At 39.7% G+C, this 19,577-nt stretch overlaps 4 protein-coding genes across 5 annotated transcripts; 3 read left to right on the forward strand and 1 right to left on the reverse strand.

The window, feature by feature from the left end:
• The first annotated feature begins 929 nt into the window (after window positions 1–929).
• Window positions 930–6,806, forward strand: LOC306785838 (peroxisomal N(1)-acetyl-spermine/spermidine oxidase-like). The gene is made up of 10 exons (XM_079280357.1): window positions 930–1,178; window positions 2,248–2,424; window positions 2,614–2,744; window positions 2,853–3,040; window positions 4,051–4,232; window positions 4,606–4,775; window positions 4,979–5,058; window positions 5,186–5,298; window positions 5,895–6,049; window positions 6,158–6,806. Exons 1-10 carry the CDS (start codon window positions 1,025–1,027, stop codon window positions 6,326–6,328), a joined length of 1,521 nt encoding a protein of 506 aa, XP_079136483.1. The 5' UTR covers window positions 930–1,024; the 3' UTR covers window positions 6,329–6,806.
• Window positions 6,807–7,597: 791 nt separating this feature from the next.
• On the forward strand, window positions 7,598–12,325 carry LOC306785839 (peroxisomal N(1)-acetyl-spermine/spermidine oxidase-like). Its single transcript, XM_079280358.1, has 10 exons — window positions 7,598–7,801; window positions 8,342–8,518; window positions 8,759–8,889; window positions 9,051–9,238; window positions 9,502–9,680; window positions 10,053–10,222; window positions 10,973–11,058; window positions 11,172–11,284; window positions 11,434–11,588; window positions 11,697–12,325. The coding sequence occupies exons 1-10, from the start codon at window positions 7,648–7,650 to the stop codon at window positions 11,847–11,849; spliced, it is 1,506 nt and encodes a 501-aa protein (XP_079136484.1). The 5' UTR covers window positions 7,598–7,647; the 3' UTR covers window positions 11,850–12,325.
• An 867-nt stretch (window positions 12,326–13,192) lies between these two features.
• Window positions 13,193–16,567, forward strand: mtg1 (mitochondrial ribosome-associated GTPase 1). 2 transcript variants are annotated; one of them, XM_079280839.1, is made up of 12 exons: window positions 13,193–13,240; window positions 13,324–13,468; window positions 13,699–13,763; window positions 14,191–14,295; window positions 14,391–14,477; window positions 14,588–14,644; window positions 14,854–14,944; window positions 15,019–15,080; window positions 15,165–15,261; window positions 15,435–15,516; window positions 15,922–16,034; window positions 16,266–16,567. In XM_079280839.1, the coding sequence occupies exons 2-12, from the start codon at window positions 13,366–13,368 to the stop codon at window positions 16,361–16,363; spliced, it is 960 nt and encodes a 319-aa protein (XP_079136965.1). In that variant the 5' UTR covers window positions 13,193–13,240; window positions 13,324–13,365; the 3' UTR covers window positions 16,364–16,567. The 2 variants fall into 2 exon arrangements, with proteins under 2 accessions (XP_079136965.1, XP_079136964.1); XM_079280838.1 differs by having other exon boundaries at window positions 13,217–13,468.
• A 1,043-nt stretch (window positions 16,568–17,610) lies between these two features.
• On the reverse strand, window positions 17,611–18,098 carry sprn (shadow of prion protein; the record flags this gene model as incomplete). Its single annotated transcript, XM_079280779.1, has 1 exon — window positions 17,611–18,098. One exon carries the CDS (start codon window positions 18,096–18,098, stop codon window positions 17,634–17,636), a length of 465 nt encoding a protein of 154 aa, XP_079136905.1. The 3' UTR covers window positions 17,611–17,633.
• Between the last annotated feature and the right edge of the window lie 1,479 nt (window positions 18,099–19,577).

Raw genomic sequence — 19,577 nt, forward strand, 5'->3', positions numbered from 1 at the left:
CTGCAATTACTCGCACACAAACCACGTCTGGAAAAGATCTCTGCCGATCTGCGTTATATAGTGTACACCTTGCACGAACTCGGTCCCGGAGGAAATGGCGATATATTGTGCAGTCCTTTTAAAACCATTAAAAGCATCAAAACATAAGGCAAAAGAAAAGGAGATTTAACAGCAATTAAGAACAGTGTAAGAAATAAAATACAGTAAAATGCAGAAATGCAGGAAATTGATTAATATATTAATTGAATGTGGTTCAATTAAAGGCAGCAGCAAACAGAAAAGTCTTCAATCTTGATTTAAATGAGCTGAGGGTCTCATATGGCTGTTCAGGTTGAGATCTGAATCCATAACTATACCTAGATTTCTGCCTTGGTTTGTGGGTTTTAACATCAGTGACTGAAGCTGAGCGGTGATTTTCAATGCTTTCATCCTTGGTACCAAAAACAATTACTTCTGTTTTATCTTTGTTTAATTGAAGAAAATTCTGGCACATCCAGTTGTTGGTTTGTTCAATGCAGTTACCCAGCCCTTGTATGGGATTATAGTCCCATAGAGTTGAATGTTGTAATGTTACTGAAGACGTGGAGCATGTTATCCTGAAATGTCAAAGATACAATTCAGAACATCTTGAAGCAAAAAATATGTCAGTTGGGACGGAAGTGGAGTTTGGAGGGAGTTCTGGCAGTGGACGGAGAATGGCGAGAGTGCTGCAGAGCACTGTTGCGATTTCTTAAAGAAACGGGATTAGACCGTAGGATTTAGTTGGAAAACAGTGAAGAAAAGGTTTCCCTGAAACTGCACACTCCGGTACAGTAGGTGGCGGTATGCACCTAACGTTATACAAGTTGGTTGCGACCCGCCAATCAAATTTAAAGAAGAAGAAGAGTTTAATGACAACACTGAGCAGCACAGCTCGGCCTACTTCAACTGGGCTTTGACTAAGGAAGTAGGTAATTCACATCGATATCGATTGCGTTGAGGTGAGGATAGAGGCCTAACGTTATTAGTTTGAAGCGAAGCGAGTATGGCTGTGACCGGGGACCCAAAGACAGTTATTATAGGATGCGGGATAGCAGGTATAGCAGCGGCACATCGCCTCGTTAACGCTGGATTTCGTCACGTGCGCATACTTGAAGCGACTGCGAGAAGCGGAGGAAGAATAAAAACCGACAGATTGGGTGAGCGACTGCATGTGCAATTGAAGTGCCGAAAAAAACGAACTCTTACGGGTTGGCTGTTATAACAGTGTTTCAAAGTATTTTCAATACCAGCATAAAAAGTATTTTCAGAAACAAACAACTTCATCAAGCCTAAAATAACTTTACAGATTACAGCAAATCTGAAAAGATCAAAAGCAACAATCCACAGAATTTGCTGTGGACATTTTTTATGGAATATAAAACTTATCAAAATGTATTTCTTCTCTTCATTTCTTCTCTTTTCTTCTCTACTGAAAATGATTTATTTTATACTGCTCATATCATAAATCACACTTGACGATGTGAAATTCATATTTTGACTGTTAGTGGTGATCTGCAGGTCTAAAAAAAAAAAACACCTGAAAAAATGCTGAGCCACTGGTTTAAGCAGATAAACAATGGGAACAAATGGTCACATGATAGTTGTGTAACCGTGTAGATTCTTTTTAAAACAAATAAGAGTCTGTCACAAAGTAAAACCTTTTATCATTAATATACATTTTCTCTGTAACTACACAATTTAACCTGTTACTTGATACGCTGCATAATATAACCTTGCTATCATCTTTTGCTCTTGAAACTTTCCCCTGTTTTCTCCAAAGATCGGATGCATCTTATCTTCTACACATATTAACTTTCTCCTGTCTGGATTATTGTAGTTCCCTCTATACGCATAAACTGCTGTAAATTGCTTACAGCTGGTTCAGAATGCAGCTGCCGTCAGTACCACATTACCCCTGTCCTTGCATTCCTCCATTAGCTTCCTGTAAAATTCCTAATAAATGATAAGATCCTGTTCATTACATATAAGGCACTGCATGACCTTCCCACCACTTACATTTCTGATCTAATGGTTCTTTATTCTACCTCTCGACCACTCCAATCCTCAAATCTCTACTTTGTATCCATCCCCCGCTCCAACTGCAAAACAAAAGAACCCATCTCTATAGTCGAGCATTATTATGGAGCTCATCCCTGTTGTATGTTTTAGTTCATTTCAGTTTGGTCTGTATCTCACTCACTACAATCCTGTTTTTGTTCTCTGCAGGTAGTAACATTACAGAAATGGGTGCAAGTTATATCCACGGTCCATCCAAGGAAAACCCAGTGTTTTGTCTGGCTCAGGACTATGGCCTCCTGGATCCAGAGGCCCTCACCCCAGAGAACCAGGCCATGGACGTTGATGAGCGTCCTCACTGGGTTCCCAACTGGTTCAGCAGTTCAGGTCAAATGCAATCTGTCATCAGCCTGTTTTAACACGTCATGTTCCCTAATTAAAGTTATTTGGCAATGTGTGCATTCAAATTATCCTAAGTAATGGCATAATGTGTCCAGTGTATTGCTATTGATTACTCTGTGCAAAATACATACTGTTATTGTTATAAATGTTTTATATTCCGTGGATGATATGCAGGTCAGAAGCTCAGTGCTGAATACATGAAACCTGCTCTGGAGATGTTCAATGAGCTCTTGGATGATACTTTTCAATTTGAGAATCAAAAAGAAACACCATGGGCCAGCGTAGGACATTTCATACGGTCAGAGGTATATACATTATCTTTAAGTGGCCAAAATTATTTTTCTGCTGCTAAGATCTGAGAAGTTCTTGGTGATGAACTGACGCTTTGGATGGTTGTTTGGTACTGTGTGCAGGCACGACAGCGAGCAGCCGAGAGGTGGAAAGACGAGGATAAAAGCACCAGGGAGCTGCTTCTGTGTGCCATCAGTAGCATGTTGAAGGTGGAGTGCTGCACCAATGCGACTTCTACCATGGATGAGATAGACCTGGTGGGATTTACTATCTACAAGGGTCTACCTGGACTGGACTGCACACTACCAGGGTTTATAGTAACAATCTCATAAGCATATTCATACACGCCAAATTAAGGGTACAAACAAATACATGACTGTCACATATGAGAGCGATTGTACATTACAGTAACGTATATGTTTATATGTTATATTGCTGTTGGTTTACTCTGACGAGGGTCTTACGTGGCACCACACCATGAGACTATTTTACTTACAGAAAAAAAAGATTCATAGATAATAGAGGAAATAGTCAGCAGTTAAAATATGAGTTTCAGCCTTCTAAATAAGGAAGTATTAATAGTTTTTTTGTTGTTTTTTTAAAGCTCTCTGCTCTGCTCCTTTTTTCCCCTTTTAAAATTTATTTCAGATTTGGGGACACTTGGCTTTTTTTTTAACGGTAGCAAACAAGAGTAGACTTCAACAGGAAACACGAGGGAAAGAAAAGGGGTTTTACATGCAACAAAAGTCGTCTGCTTAAATTTAACCAGGGACGTTGCAGTGCTGGAGGGCCTCCTGTTGCAGGTCATATCCATGTCCTCCAACATCAACAAGAGTGACAATGTTCTTTTTCTGCTGTCAAGAGACAGTGTCACCCCCTAGTGATGATGTTGGAGGACATAGATATGACCTGCAGTAAATTGAGATTTCAGACACGGGACTATTCCCCATCATTTTGTGATGTCCCTGACAGCTTTAGAGTTGCGCAACGTGCCATGTAAACTACTTTTTTGTTCTTTTATGGAATTTTTCAGGGTACTATATAGTGCATAAGTTTACACACTCAGAATTTAGACACTCAAATAAAATGGCAGACAGTAAATGTAGTGCACTATATAGTAAAGGCATAGTCTCTGCTGCAGGGGGATCTCTGCTCTATTGTTCACTGAATCGCCTTCTCGTAAGGTCAAATATACCGACATAAACTGGTCCTCCTGGGGGTGCTGAAAATGAGCCTTACTGAGAAAGACAAATGTCCAAGTCTAATAGAGTTCTATACAAATCCATCTACGTAACTTTTATTTATGCCTTTTTCTTACAGTGGCTTCGAAGACCTAATCAAGAAGTTGATGTTGGAGATCCCCACTGATGTAGTGACCTACAATCTGCCTGTTCGTTGTGTCCACTGGAACAACACAGAAAGCGGAGGAAACGCTGTCACGGTTGAGTGCGGTGATGGGGAGAGGATCGCTGCTAATCATGTTATTGTCACAGTACCTCTAGGTAAACTTCTGCACACATACTGTACTATTGTTCATCTCAATGCATTGAATTGAATGATCGCAAATAAGACATGAGGACATCTCTCAAAGTTGAGGAGTTTATTAGTTGTGGGGTGATAGGCTAGGCAACATTATTTTGGCTATACAGTAGGGTTGGTCGATATGGATAAGATCTTCCATTCTATTCTTATCCTCTACAAATCAAATTACTTCATCACATTGATGCAAAAATAGTCCCGCTTGTTGATTTGCAACTTTGCCAGGTAGTATATAGTAGTATATAGTATAACCAGATATAAAGGAGTTGCCTCGGTATAAGTGGCATGGTAAAATATCTTAACCTATTGGCATGAACCTTTATTTTTTTTTTTCAGGATACCTCAAGAAGCACCATTCAACCCTGTTCTGTCCTCCTTTACCGGCACACAAGCTGAGCTCCATCCAGAGACAGGGATTTGGAACATGCAACAAAATATATGTGGAGTTTGAATCACCGTGGTGGGATGCTGACTGTCAGATCATCTACCTGGTGTGGAAGGATGAGGTCTGTTTGTGCAGCCATGAACGACATAATACATTTAGCTTCTAAATGTAATTTCATTCTTTAAAAATAGTGGTAAACACACTGTCTTTGACTTTTTCCATGTACAAATACCGCATAATTTCTTAATAAGTACACCACTAGTAAATAAACACCTGATTATAAATGCACACGAACAGTCTGTTTTATATCCTTTGTCTCTTCAGGAGGATGTTTTGGACCAAGTGTCAAACAAGTCCTGGATAAGGAAGATGTCCACATTCACTGTGCTTAAACCTTCTGAAAGGTCAGCAGCATATTAGGCACCTGAACCGTGACGGATGCTCATTCTTCCCTATTTGAAGTTTCCAGGGTAAAACATATTTAGAGAGCTAAAGAAAAGCCTTGACTCCTCTTGCTAATTTAACTCTCAGATATAGCCATGTTCTCTGTGGCTGGATCGCTGGGCGTGAGTCAGAGTATATGGAGACACTTCCTGAGCAGGAGGTCAGACTTTCCATCACAGAGCTCATCCGAACATTCACAGGTGAGTCTCAACCTGTAGCTGCCTCCTGATTACTACTATGGATGAAAATGGATAGAAATACTTAATTGTTTTACTTAAATGTAGAATTAAAAAACTGCTTTACACACAGGAAATGCACAGGAAAGCCTGGCAAACTGAGTCTGGGATGTCTTGGCTGCTGTACAGAGGATAACCTCTTTGGATTTAGGAATCAATGTAGCTTCTCCTGTAGTGCCACCTTCTGGCCAAACTGTACATTTTGACTCATTAATTGTAAGACTGGCAGAGAAATGTCTCCATTTTTAGCAATGTATGCAGTGAATGTTACAGCCTCCAGGGCCGCACATATCACTTTTCATTTTTAATTTGTCAGTTATGTAAAATATTGCTCTAATCTTGATGTTTAACAGGATCTCAAGATGTTATATGTTGAGATTAAAGTTCTCCTGTAATTCATGTTCAATTTGCTACTTTGTCAATTCATCCATAACTTTGTTTAGCGGATTCTAAACTTAAACTGGTCGCCAGCACTAGAAAGCCAAATAAAGCCAACTCCAAAGCTTTATCGTCATCACATGGACAACTAGTTTAACCGTAAATAATGTGTGTGTGTTCAGGAAACCCTACCATCACCCCGAGGAGAGTCCTGCGCTCCCAGTGGTTTCATGACCCCTGGACATGTGGATCGTACAGTCACCCAGCAATAGGCTGTTCGGAACAGGACCTGGAGAACATGATGGAGCCTCTGCCTACGAAGGGATCACAGTCACGGGTACCTACATGTTCATACTGAAACACAAATGTGTGCACTGAGCATAAAGACCAATTCACACAATTAACCAAGGTGTAAGACTCTTTGAAGCTATTTGGTCTGTTTCAGCCCCTGCAGGTGTTGTTTGCTGGAGAGGCTACTCATCCATACTACTACTCCACCGTCCATGGAGCTCTTCTCACTGGGTGGCGAGAAGCTGACAGACTCATCTCTCACTACTCCTCGAAAAGTCCATGTGGCCACCCAGATCAAAAAATGATGAACACGCTGGATGCATAAAAACATCTTCCCCAAAATGGAGGGGAACTTTGATATTTTTCAACCTGGATACTATTTTCCCGTGTGTAACTGGCAGCCGTGAAACTGCTTGTGCTTGTTTTTGCCACTGAAAGGCTCAACTTGTAATTATAAGTGTTTGACAACATTATGGAAAGGACCCCACAGAGACATAACAATGTTTTCCTTACCTTTTGCTTGGTCCGGTAAAATGAATATTGGTACAGGTAATTGCTTTTATTACAGGTACCGTAGGTTTGAGTTGTCCCTTCATATTGTTGGAAACATTTCTCTCCTCTACTTGTTTGCACAGCATGCAACGCCATCTAGTTAGAGCAACAATACAATCTATTTTTGTATGAATTGAATGTATTTTATGTTTGGTTTTGTTTATGTCAAACGTGTACATATTGTAAAGCCCTCTGAGGCAAATTTGTGATTTTGGGCTATACAAAAATGAATTGAATTGAATTCATGTGAAGTCATTTGGTGGGTGATGAATTGAGATTTAATGTATTTATGATTAAATTCGTAGTGAATTCAAGAACTCAGAATTTTTACTTAATATAACGTAATGTTGAATTGGGTCACAGGATCATTGTTTTTGAGCCTTGGACCTTTTAGAATGATCTCTGTCAGGACTCACAGACCAACTGTGTGTTTAGGAAACACCAAGGAGAGTCCTGCGCTCCCAGTTGTTACACGTGACACCTGGATTAGCACATCCAGTTGCCTGGCAAATCCCCAAACTAGTTTTCCTTGCAGAGTAAAGCTGGCAGCTGGTTGAGTCAGCATCGATGCACAATCGCTGTTGGAGGGTTTTAAAACCCACGTATTCTCCACAGTCATTTCCTTATGGACTTAATAGGACTCTACCCGAACGCACAAGTAGAGAGGAAGTAGATAGGGTGTGGTGTAGTGGGTGGGTGGGAGGTGTTTTTGGATTTATTTATTTCCTAGTGTAGCCGAAACTTACGCCTTTCTAAAATATTAACACTGATGGGAAGCTCCGTATTCTGCACCAAGATGGCAACAACTTCATTCCTCCAACCTAGTCATCAGCACCGCGTCACGGTTTTTCAGTCCTTCAGTTATAGCCTTCACAATAAAAGCCCCGAACACTGTTTCCCAGAGGGGATTTAAATTGACTTCGGCCCAATGCCATGTCCTCTCAAACGCTCGATGATTTGACAGTGGGGCCTTCTAAAAACGAGTTTTATTTTGAAACTCTTTACAGGAAGAACTTATTCTCGTTGTCGGCCATCTATTTGCCTCAGGAAGGACTGTTAACCCGAGTCCGTTGTATTGCATTCAGACCCGGTATGGCTGTGAATGCGAACGCTAAAATAGTTATTATAGGATGCGGGATATCAGGTATAGCAGCGGCACACCGGCTCGTTAACGCTGGATTTCGTCACGTGCGCATACTTGAAGCGACCGCGAGAAGCGGAGGAAGAATAAAAACCGACAGATTGGGTGAGCGACTGCATGTGCAATTTATGTGCCAAAAATATGACAACTACTTAAAATTTTGACAGCAGATTATCTTCTTGTCGGTTTTTGCAATTCAAAGTCGCAAAGGTAACAGTGTAATATATGTTATGGTATTTCCATTGCCTCGCAGGAATTTTGCATAATCTCGCAATACGTTTTATTCTTTCTGATCCAAAGAGCAAAACTGAGCTCTGACAGGAGCATAGGCCTACAGATAAATACAGATAAATAGAAACTGCTACTACCACTAAAACTATTCTCAATCAGATTTTTGGGACCTTGCAGATTCAAGTATTGTTTCACCTAATTAAAAAATGTTTTGTTCTTTCTGAACTATGACCAGACCTAACTAGGTCTGCTGTAAATCAGGGGACTAACTGATAAGTAGAAGAGATGATTATGTTCGGGTTTTACCCTATCATAAACGAACAGCAATAAAATTGCTGTCAAGGCACAAAAAACAAAACTGTATATAACATGCTCCTTTCTTTTCTGCAACCGCACATTATTTTCCATCTGCAGGTGATAATATTGTTGAGATAGGAGCTAACTGGATCCATGGACCGTCCGAGGAGAACCCTGTGTTTTGTCTGGCCCGTAAGTACAGGCTCCTGGATCCAGAGGCCCTCACCCCAGAGAATCAGGCCATGGACGTCGGAGGACATCCCCCCTTTGTTCCCACCATTTTCTGCAGTTCAGGTCAAGTCAATTGCATTTATATTGCCCAATATCACAAGTTTTGTATAAATCTGCATAAGCTTATTTAAACAGAAACTGGAATGATAAGGTACAGTATAAAGACCCAACAAAAAATATTTATATGTAATATTTATTGGCATATGTAACCAGCGTGTCATTGATTAATTGCTGCTGTGTGAGAGTGTAACCTGGTGATATTTTACTAATTAGTATTCTGTGTGTTCTGTGTAACGTCTTCAGGTCGGAAGCTGAACGCTGACGACATTTATTGTACTCGTGAAATGTTTGCTGAGTTGCTGAAGGAAAGTTCAGAATTTGAGAGTCAAGGAGGAGAACCCTGGGCCTGTGTGGGAGATTTCATCCGGTCAGAGGTACGTTTTTCTCGGTGACTAAAATAACAATACGGGGGGGGGGGGGTTGTTGACTATCAATATCTGAGCTGTTCCAGCTCAGATGTTGATAATAAACAAAATAAATTGACTGCATCTTGTAAGAATTAACAGTTTGTCTTGTTGCTTGTTGTCTGGTGCAGGTTCAACAACGAGCAGCAGAGAAGTGGAAAGATATTGATGCAACCACCAGATCTCTGCGACTGTGCATGATCAGTAACATGTTGAAGTTGGAGTGCTCTATTAATGGGGCTCACAGCATGGATGAGGTGGGCCTGGGGGCCTTTGGCCTATATAAAACTCTTCCTGGACTGGACTGTACATTCCCTGGGTTCGTACTCCAACATTGCATACATGTAGTGGAGCAACTGACAAATATTTAAATAATTATTTTCTTCATTTTCATATTGATCATCTTATTTATGAAAGTGGCAACCTCCATGGGTTAATGCCGGCCCACCAGACTCTCGCCGGCTAGCTTCCCTCCCAGGTTTGGCTGCAGGAGGGGGGGGCCTCGCAGTACATTATTCTGTCAATCAACTGTCTCAGCACACGTGCATGTCCGATTGACTGAAACATAATTGTCTTTCTCAGTGGCTATGAAGGTCTGGTCAAAAACTTGATGTCGGAGCTCCCCAGTGGTTTAGTAACCTACAATCAGCCTGCTCGCTGTGTCCACTGGAACAACACCGAGAAGAGAGAAAACCCTCTGACCATCGAGTGTGATGAGGAGAGGATCGCTGCTGATCATGTTATTGTCACAGTACCTCTCGGTAGAATCCCACACGTACATTCACAAACAAAGTTTGCTGTTTCCCACCGAAGTGAATGAAATGTTGCGATTTTGCTACAACTCAGACATTTTGAACCACTTATGTCAAGATCACATGTTACTTGGTATTACATTTGTCAACAAATATTAGTAAATGTGCTTGTAAAAAGAACATTTTAGTTTCTAGTTTTAATATAAAGATTTCAATTACAGAAGATTTGATCACAGTTAAATATAATATACTGTTTACGGTGACTTTTGATCTGGTAAATAATAAAATGTACATTTCTAGTGTAGTTTTAAGCTGAGGTTAGATTTAAGCTATTAAGTACGGAACAAAACCTAACTTGTTCTGCTTGCTCTGTTTGTTCAGGATACCTAAAGAAGCACCATTCAGCCCTGTTCCATCCTCCTCTCCCTCGACACAAGCTGCACTCCGTCCAGAGACTAGGTTTTGGAACAAACAATAAGATATTTGTGGAGTTTGATTCACCGTGGTGGGATGCTGACTGTGAGGTCATCTGTCTTGTGTGGGAAGATGAGGTGAAACGTCAACGAATAAAGGTGTACATGTACTATAAAGTGTGTGCGTACACACTGGATTCAATTACATAATAACAATAGCGGCCTATGAAAAGAATATTTTAATTATTTCGGCATTCAAAGGAAGAGGAATCACCAAGGCTTGTTGAAACACTGACAAATGATTAACATTTAAGCGGGAGAAACGCCAGCCAAGCACTCTGTGCCCCGTAATGTCCACCAAGCACCGCTCCCCACAAACGAGTGCAGGCCGACATCTCTGCCCACTCAACCCTTCAGTCAGTCACACAGTTCTCCACAGCTGCCGGCAGCGACTTGCTCGAATCAGATTCTGAAGTCCCCCTCCCTGGCAAACAGTTTGTCCCGTAACAATACTTCATGCTGCAACTATGTTTAAATATTTTTGATTTAGTAGGAATAAACTAGATGTACATCTGACTTTAAGATGTCTCACTGTTGTATATCTTAAAATCCGATTAGTCTTGCCCCGTTAAGATACAAACTACTGCTTGCATCATTTCCTCAGCCTCTCGCCGATTGCCCTCCATCATCCATCATGACCCAGCATGAGGGGTTGTTTGACCAGCAGGTTTAACACATCTTGTGTCGTGTTCCAACTTCAAATGTTGTCTTATTCTCCACCCACAAATGTCCCAAAATGTGTGATGTTTATGCCACGACAGTAGTTCACAAAATGCCTGGCATATGCAAATATTTGAACTGTCTGTTTTATCTCTTGGCATGATTCAGGATGTCATGGTGGACCAGGTGCCAGATGTACAGAGGTCCTGGATAAGGAAGTTGTGTGCCTTCACTCTGCTCAAACCCACTGAAAGGTTGACAACCACAAATGCTGAAGCTTGCCTGCGTTGTTCTTGTTGTATTCAATAGAAAATATCTGGTAAATACATTGATTGTGAATACAGTCCTGTTGTGGTTTAACTTTCAGGTATGGCCATGTTCTGTGTGGTTGGATTGCTGGACACGAGTCAGAGTATATGGAGACACTGTCTGAACAAGAGGTCACACACACCGTCACCCAACTCATCCGCAGATTTACAGGTGATGCTAAATACGTCACAAGCATTGGGCAACAGTTGTCCACAGTTCAGAGTGCATTACTTCCTCCGCAGGATCTTTTGTATTTTCTAAAAATGTTTCTGTATAAAAGTTATTTTAGAGTTACTTGCAGACTAACTGTGTGTGTTTAGGAAACCCTACCATCACCCCGAGGAGAGTCCTGCGCTCCCAGTGGTTTCATGACCCCTGGACATGTGGATCGTACAGTCACCCAGCAATAGGCTGTTCGGAACAGGACCTGGAGAACATGATGGAGCCCCTGCCTACGAAGGGATCACAGTCACGGGTAACTACATGTTCATACTGAAACACAAATGTGTGCACTGAGCATAAAGACCAATTCACACAATTAACCAAGGTGTAAGACTCTTTGAAGCTATTTGGTCTGTTTCAGCCCCTGCAGGTGTTGTTTGCTGGAGAGGCTACTCATCCATACTACTACTCCACCGTCCATGGAGCTCTTCTCACTGGGTGGAGAGAAGCTGACAGACTCATCTCTCACTACTCCTCCATTAGTCCATCTGAGCCACCGAAGTCAAAGCTTTAAAATAATTTTCTTTTGACAAAAAAAGATTGATCAGATTGATGGCTAAAATCTTTTTCAAACTGAGTTGATTGGGAGGATTGTGGAGAGCTGCTGTTTATGTCAGGCATTGCCCAGGCCAGTGAAGTAAGAGACTGCTGACCTTATGCTGTTCATTGCATTGAAACAAAAGTAATCGATACAGTAATGACATTGTCATTAAATACGTTAAGGCTACAGCTTTGAAATGTATAGAACACAAAGAAAAAAATAAGTTTGAAGTTGCACAGTAATCCGGTTTACAAATCAACTTAATAATGATACAGTTGTTAGAATTTGTGGTGATTTGATCAAATGATTGTCTTGATTTTAAGACTAATTGAATTTCATGCAGTTTTCAACTTTCTGCTTTGCTGATCTTATTTTTTTTTGTTCATTGAATGAAATATCAGATTCTATTGATAAAACATATATTTTTCAAATAAACAATTTGAACAGTTCTGTCAGAAGTTAACGACTGAATTTATTCCTACATTGCAAATAAAATTATAAATTTGCGTCTTATATCTGTAAAAATTATATTTTAGTGTTTGTAACTGACAATATCTGGCGTGCCGTAATGTCTTCCTAAGAATGTTTTTATGACACAAATGTGTTCAGTTCAATCCTAAGTTATATGATGATTTTTCTTCAACAATATCATGAAACATACTTGGCCATAGAAAGAGGGTTTGGACTGGAGAACCTTAAATAAGTATTGATTTAATTAATATAAACTTAACTTTACAAGCCAACGCTGCACAGTGAGACCTCACTGACACAAATTTCCCCCAAAAATAATTTTGCAAGCACAAAATCCATATTTGTTGGATTTTAAAAGGTAAAAGCCGTCACCAAGAACAGAACAAGGTTGATCTTTTGGAAACATCATACTGTATGAAATGTTTTCGTTTAAATAGGCTAGTAACAATCGTATGTGATCCAAAGGTATTGGAATAAAGGAAATTAATCAGAGATTTTTATGTAACCTTGGGTGAGGAATTTTGACAGCACATGTTACTTGAAATAAACGAGACCAATGAATAAGAAAATAAGAATTTTCAAGGGAAAACTAAGTGGTACTCAGGCCAACCCTCCAGCATAGGTTCAACCATAGTAGGTTGGTAGGCAGCCGCCATTAATGGTAAAATAAGACGAATAGAGACGTGGTGTTTTATCATTTGACAGCATCAACTCATTACAAAGGCGCACGATACAGGTTCAAGAAATAGTCAAACTGATAAGTAATTCATTTTTTATTTTGTCCTGCAGATGGCAGTGATGCATCATTAGCGTGTACACTGCGAAAAAGAAAACAGAAGAAGAAGAAGAACTCACCGGAACGATGTTGTTTGACGGCAGATTCGAGTCGGAATGTAAACAGTGAAGCACACCATCAAAATGTCCAGCAGCATGATGCTTTGTCGCTAATCGGTCAAAATACGACTTCCATTAACAGAGACAAAAGCCAGACGCGGTAATAAGTCGATGAACAGCAGCCATGAAACTGTACCACGCGCTCTGCAATGTCGGCAAGTTCAGGACTGTTTTTGACTTTGCTGGACGGGAAGTGGCTCACTGGTTCCCCGGACACATGGCTAAAGGTGACAACTTTGCTTTAAGTTATCTCCAGAGTATATCAAATCATTTGGAATATATATATGTGTGTGTGTGTGTGTGTGTGTGTGTGTGTGTGTGTGTGTGTGTGTGTGTGTGTGTGTGTGTGTGTGTGTGTGTGTGTGTGTGTGTGTGTGTAAAGCAATCATTCCTGTATGTAATATAAGTTACTGGTCACATAAATGCTATAATAATAGTTTCACCTGACCGTTTGCAGGACTCAAGCAGATGAGAGCCAGCCTCAAGAATGTCGACTGCATCATAGAAATCCATGATGCCAGAATATCCTTTATTGTTGACTGCATTAACGTCAGAATATCAAGTGGCATCCTATTTATAAATGTATAAATGAAATATCGTTATGTCATCACTTGAATGTAATAACTAACCACAACTAATACAATTGAGAGAAAATTACAAAACAAATCATAAAGGTGTGATCAGATAAAGTGAGGTATTGTGAGCAGGACTGTAAAATGACAAAAAAAAAGATTAAAGATTGTTCTAGAGCAGAGAAATAAATTCACCTTTTTGATTAAATACTGATCTTCATACAACCAGCAGGAAAGTGTAGATTAAAAGCCATAGTGGGGACACAGGGATCATTGAGATATATTTTCTTAACTTCAGTTAAAGATCCTAGCATTTTACATATTTTCACTGGAGAGGTGAAAGCAGAACAGTTTGATTTGTCTTTAACGTTATGGACATCCCCTTCTCTGGAAGAAACCCTGCGTTTCAGGAGACGCTCGATGTCAGACCCCACCTGCTGATTCTAAACAAGATGGACCTTGCCGATCTGTCCAACCAGCAGGTCAACAGTCTTGCTGCTATTGTCACAGAGCCACACGTCATCAGCGTTTCTATAAATCACTTACATAAAATCTCATCTTTACATTTTCCCCGCAGAGAATCCTGAAGAAGCTCGAAAAAAAGGGGGTGACGAATGTTCTCTTCACAGACTGTTTGAAACAGAGAGATGACAACGTCAAAAAGGTAAAAGTCATCTTCACTGAATACTCAACATTTGACTGTTTGCAAACAGCAGACATAAAATATAAAATGATGAGCATGACTGTGCAAATCATTCCTGTTTTTTTCTGTAGTTGGTGCCGATGGTGGTGGAAATTATTGAGAGCAAACCACGCTTCAACAGAGATGAGGTATGCTTACTCCAGACAGTTTAACAATGTATTTTGGTGTCAACTTTGAGAGTAGTACGCATGTTACATCTGTCAGGGCTATCTGGCATAGAAACCGTGTTCCACATGGAACCATTTATTTCCAGTCTTTTCCTCAGTATTCTTATTTTTAAGGTATTTGGAGGCCAATATGTTGGCTGTGCTCTAACCTTGTCATGTAAATCTTTCAGAATACAAATTATTGCCTGATGGTGATTGGAGTGCCCAACGTAGGGAAGTCATCTCTTATTAACTCCCTGAGAAGAACAAACCTGAAAAAAGGTTTGTGTAATAAAGTAGTTGATAGTTGTTGATTCGGTGTAATCGTCTCCTCAGTAATAAAGATTTGGTTTCAGGTCGTGCATCTCGAGTAGGTGGGGAGCCAGGTATAACTAAAGCGGTCCTGACTAGAATTCAGGTGAGTGTCGATCACATGTTTGTCACTGTGTATGTTCATGGGTTCATAGTGTTGCAAAGTATTTGTATCTGTCTTTGTCCTCAGGTGTGTCAACGACCCATAATGCACCTGTTGGACACACCGGGAGTCTTGCCTCCTAAGATTGAGAGTGTTGAAACGGGCATGAAGCTGGCTTTATGTGGTGAGCAGAACAGGATTATTGCTCTTATCTTTGACCAACATAACGATTACTGTCATTTAAGAAACAACATGTGGAAACTTTGTTGTACTGTGTTTAATTGCTGTCACAATTGTCTGTATATGCAATTTTTCCTATGTGCTCAACAAATATTTAAATGTATTTTCCTTCTCCAGGAACTATTCTGGACCATTTAGTGGGTGAAGACATTATCGCTGACTACTTACTCTATTCTTTGAACAGGCTTGGGATGTTCAGGTATGATTTACTGATATAGCACTTTTGATGCTATCTGTGATGTAAAAAAATAAAATATTTACATATTAAAATTAAACATATGATAATATTGTGTAAATAATTTAGCGCTTCTGAAACCATTTTATTTATATATATATATATATATATATATATTTATATATATATATATATATATATATATATATATATATACAATTATGGTTAGAGACTCTCTCCACTTTAAGTGTCATTAATTGGCCAAAAAAGAGACAAACCGCACAATAAACAACGATGACTTTGATTGATAGCAATATTTAATCTTATTTTCTATAGATGTCACGATGATTGGAAATTATGATTGTGTAGTGAAAATCTGATATTGTGAATGTTTATTCTATATGTGTGTTTATTAATGTTTACCTGCAGTTATGTGGAAAAATACAACCTCCAAGAGCCAAGCGATGACATCCAGTATGTCCTCAAACGCATTGCTGTAAAACTTGGAAAGACTCAACGGGTCAAAGCCATTACTGGAGTGGGTAAGAAAGTGCTGTTCCTACAGATGCCCCTGCTACAGACAGTATAAGTCATTAGATATCTCTCAGTTGAATTGAGTTAAAGGAATAGAATGACATTTTGAAAATACACTTATTTACTCTCTTGCCAAGAGTTTGACAGTGTGATCACCATCATATATATATATATATATATATATATATATATGTAAGATATGTCTCATAATGAACATCTTTGTTCCTCGTCTTCCTCAGGAAATATCACCATCACTGTTCCAAACTACACAGCAGCAGCTTATGATTTCATAAGAACCTTCAGGAAAGGAGAGCTGGGACAAGTAATGCTGGACTGACCTCAGACATTTTAATGCAGACAACCAGAGACTTGTTTCTAGGTTTTACCTGTTTGCCCTCAACCTGGAAGGACTTATATTTAACCACTAAAGGGTGGTTCATCTATGACCTCATGCTTTTGACATTTTGGGGACATGATGCAGTCAGTTTCTGGATGATGTACAGAGCACTGGATCCTTTGCAAATAAAATGATTCAACTTGATTCGAGTAAGACATTTTTTTCTCAGCTTTTGTTGCAGAATACATGACGCAGATATCTGGAATGGTGTAAACAGGATATTTATTCGCATAAAGACAGTGAAAACACATATTTTATTTATAAGTGTTGTAGCATATAATAGAGTGCACTTATTGATATGGAACAGTCTGTTGCTCCTGAGTGTCTACTGCAGGTAAAAAGCTTCTCGGGAATGATGGACAGACCATCAGAGACATGAATTACAGTGAGAGCAGCAGTTTGTTTGCTAGCCTCCATCCCAGCAATCACGTGGTTCACACACAGGTCTGAGAAATACATTTTCAAGTGTTATAAAAGGGCACAGAAATGTTATATGATTGTGGAAACACAGTTCAATACAGTTAAACTTTCTCAATGGACAATACACATCAACTCTCATTTGCCTTGTCTCATGGTTGAGAATCATCTTTATGGCAATTGACAGCAGTGACTACGACTATGGTCACAAAGGACAGAGGGTGTATGGTGTCCCCTGAAAGCCCCCTGAGGTTATTTTGTGATTTGTGATATTGGGCTATATAAATAGAATCTACTAGAATAAATAAATTCAGTCTTGAAGGTAAGTTTTGCAGAAGTAAAGGAGAGAAAAAACATTGGTTGAGGTTACACATTGCCATTTCATTTTTGAAATTGGCAGCCTGTGGTTTGATTTTACTCTTTATGAAGTCTATTGATTTTTCTGTTAAAACATTTTCAAAATTGGATCTAAGAATCAAGCTTTAGGGAAGGAAACAAATTGTTCTTGAGCTCAGACACAATATCTCTTCGCACACCGTTTTGACTAAGATGTGGCCTTGTATTGACGAAATGTCACATTAAATACTGTGTTGGTAATGTATTTGTCTGTTGGTATTGATGATTATGTGTAAAAACATAGTACAGTGTTTTTTTTGTAATTGTTGTGTCCTTCCACCCCTGGTCTTTCCAGTGCAGGTTCCAGGCCAGTCCTGCACATTATAGTCAGACCCAGGACAGAAACTCAATCCTAGACTGAATCAGGAATTTATCCTCGAAAAAATAAGCTAAACATCTACAGTATATTGTCCAGTAAAAGTCCATATTTGGGCCAAAATGTTGCAATAATGATAGACACCAGTTGAGCGAGAGAAGATCCATTTTGTGTTGAGCTTGACATTTGTGCATCAAAGTAATCGGTCCTGTTGTAGTAATCCAGATCGTCGTCTGCGTTGCTGCGGCGGTAGGCAGAGGCGTACCATTTATCAGCTGACAATGCCACTGCTGCCACTGCTGCCCCTGCTGCTGCTGCTGCTGCCACCCTCACTGGGGAGGACCGCCCTACCGACCTGTAGCGAGAGCGGGGCCCCCCGTAGGCTCCTCCTCGGTAACTCCCCGCTGTGGAGCTCCGGGAGTGGGAACCTCGAGAGGAGCCCCGGGAACCTCCACGACCGCCCTTGGACAGCACCGGCTCACAAAGGAAAGCAGAAAGCAGCAGACAAGTCCAGCATGTCGCGAGCACCTGGTTCATTCCTAACATCTGGGCAGATATTAGAGAGAAATTATCCATTTATCTGGCTTTAAAACAGAGACTTGTCTTGGTTTTGGGTGGCATAACATTTCCGCAAACAGCTGCGACCGTGCTTTCTATATTCACTAATCAGGTTTCTATAAAATTCAGAAACATCACCCTGAACTGATGTGACATAATATGATCTCAACAGCACTCCGATTACTAGATGTGACATATAGCGTTCAGTATTTCTGTTTCGTAAAGACACATTTCTATGTTGCAGATTGCCCCTCTCCATTAAAGTAGGTCAGTTTAAAAATAAATATGCTCACCAGAGAACATTGCTGTTATAGCTTTTGACTATACATGAAGTAACATTATTTTTATGAATGATTATGGAAAATGGAAAACGATGATATGCTTGTTAAAACCAAATAGGCCATTATCGTTATTATTGAGTTCTAACGGAATCGTGGCCGTCGTCTTTCATTATTTCACGTACGAGGATATCAATAAAACGTTTTGAAAATGCATTCATACATGATGTTCATTTCACGGTATTCTCATAAATTAGCCTTTACGCTACTAGCCTGCAGGAATTAGGCTACACCACGGTTTAAAAATGAATGAATTGTATTTATATACACCCACGTCCGCGTTAACCAGTATATCATACTGGTTGCTGCTTACCTTATTTTTGTGTTTTTATCCGTGCCTATGTTTCGGCTCTCGGAGGATGAAAGATGAAAAGGGATTGTCACGGACGATGCAGGCTCGTTCATGTATGACTGCGAGAACGCGCAGCGCATTCACACAGGCACATCTAGAGCATCAAATACTGTGATACAGTCAGATGAGTCAATAGCTTCATATACTCTTATTCTGGATTAAAGACCTTTGATATTACTTTTGTTGTGTACTGACTGATTTATTTAAGCGTCTCCTTTAATTAGGTAATCAGGTTAAGTTCAAGATAAAATGTTGCTGACGGTGTTATATTTGGTTTCTCTCGGACATTATAAAGAAAGGGCCAGCTGTTGATGACCATAATCAATAACTTAATAGCATTCTCACTTAATAGCATTCTCATATGTTGTGGTTAACACCTACTTTACCAAATATGTGTATTTGTGCATTCTACCAAAAGGTTTGGATGGTTTTTAAATGATGCATTATATATATTTTAACACTTTACCAGGTATTCTAACATAAGGCTATTGAGATAATCTTATAATAATGTATACAATTATTCAATTTTAGCAGGATGTATATTAGACAAATGTAAATAATATGTAATAAATATCTGAATTATTTACCCAAAAAAAAACAATACAATGTTAAAGTAACGCATACAAAGCACATTTTATATAAATTCATTAAAAGTGAAGAAGGAGGTAAGCCTGGCTCTGCTCTCTGCAGACTCTGATAACCATGCAGAGTTAAGACGAATGAAAGGTAAACATGTAAAGTCTCTCACTAGAGCTTATGAAGAACTGAAAATGAATG

The sequence above is a fragment of the Melanostigma gelatinosum genome, assembly GCF_949748355.1.
Source record: "Melanostigma gelatinosum genome assembly, chromosome: 12".
NCBI lineage: Eukaryota > Metazoa > Chordata > Actinopteri > Perciformes > Zoarcidae > Melanostigma > Melanostigma gelatinosum.

Bases quoted from the DNA above. Each gene is read 5' to 3' on its own strand.
- LOC306785838 (XM_079280357.1), top strand. From the start codon at position 1,025: ATGGCTGTGACCGGGGACCCAAAGACAGTTATTATAGGATGCGGGATA. The intron at 1,179-2,247 runs GTGAGCGACTGC...TGTTCTCTGCAG, and splicing joins AATAAAAACCGACAGATTGG to GTAGTAACATTACAGAAATG. The intron at 5,299-5,894 runs GTGAGTCTCAAC...GTGTGTGTTCAG, and splicing joins GCTCATCCGAACATTCACAG to GAAACCCTACCATCACCCCG.
- LOC306785839 (XM_079280358.1), top strand. From the start codon at position 7,648: ATGGCTGTGAATGCGAACGCTAAAATAGTTATTATAGGATGCGGGATA. The intron at 7,802-8,341 runs GTGAGCGACTGC...TTCCATCTGCAG, and splicing joins AATAAAAACCGACAGATTGG to GTGATAATATTGTTGAGATA. The intron at 10,223-10,972 runs GTGAAACGTCAA...GGCATGATTCAG, and splicing joins GTCTTGTGTGGGAAGATGAG to GATGTCATGGTGGACCAGGT.
- mtg1 (XM_079280839.1), top strand. From the start codon at position 13,366: ATGAAACTGTACCACGCGCTCTGCAATGTCGGCAAGTTCAGGACTGTT. The intron at 14,478-14,587 runs GTAAAAGTCATC...TTTTTTCTGTAG, and splicing joins GAGATGACAACGTCAAAAAG to TTGGTGCCGATGGTGGTGGA. The intron at 15,262-15,434 runs GTGAGCAGAACA...TTCCTTCTCCAG, and splicing joins CATGAAGCTGGCTTTATGTG to GAACTATTCTGGACCATTTA.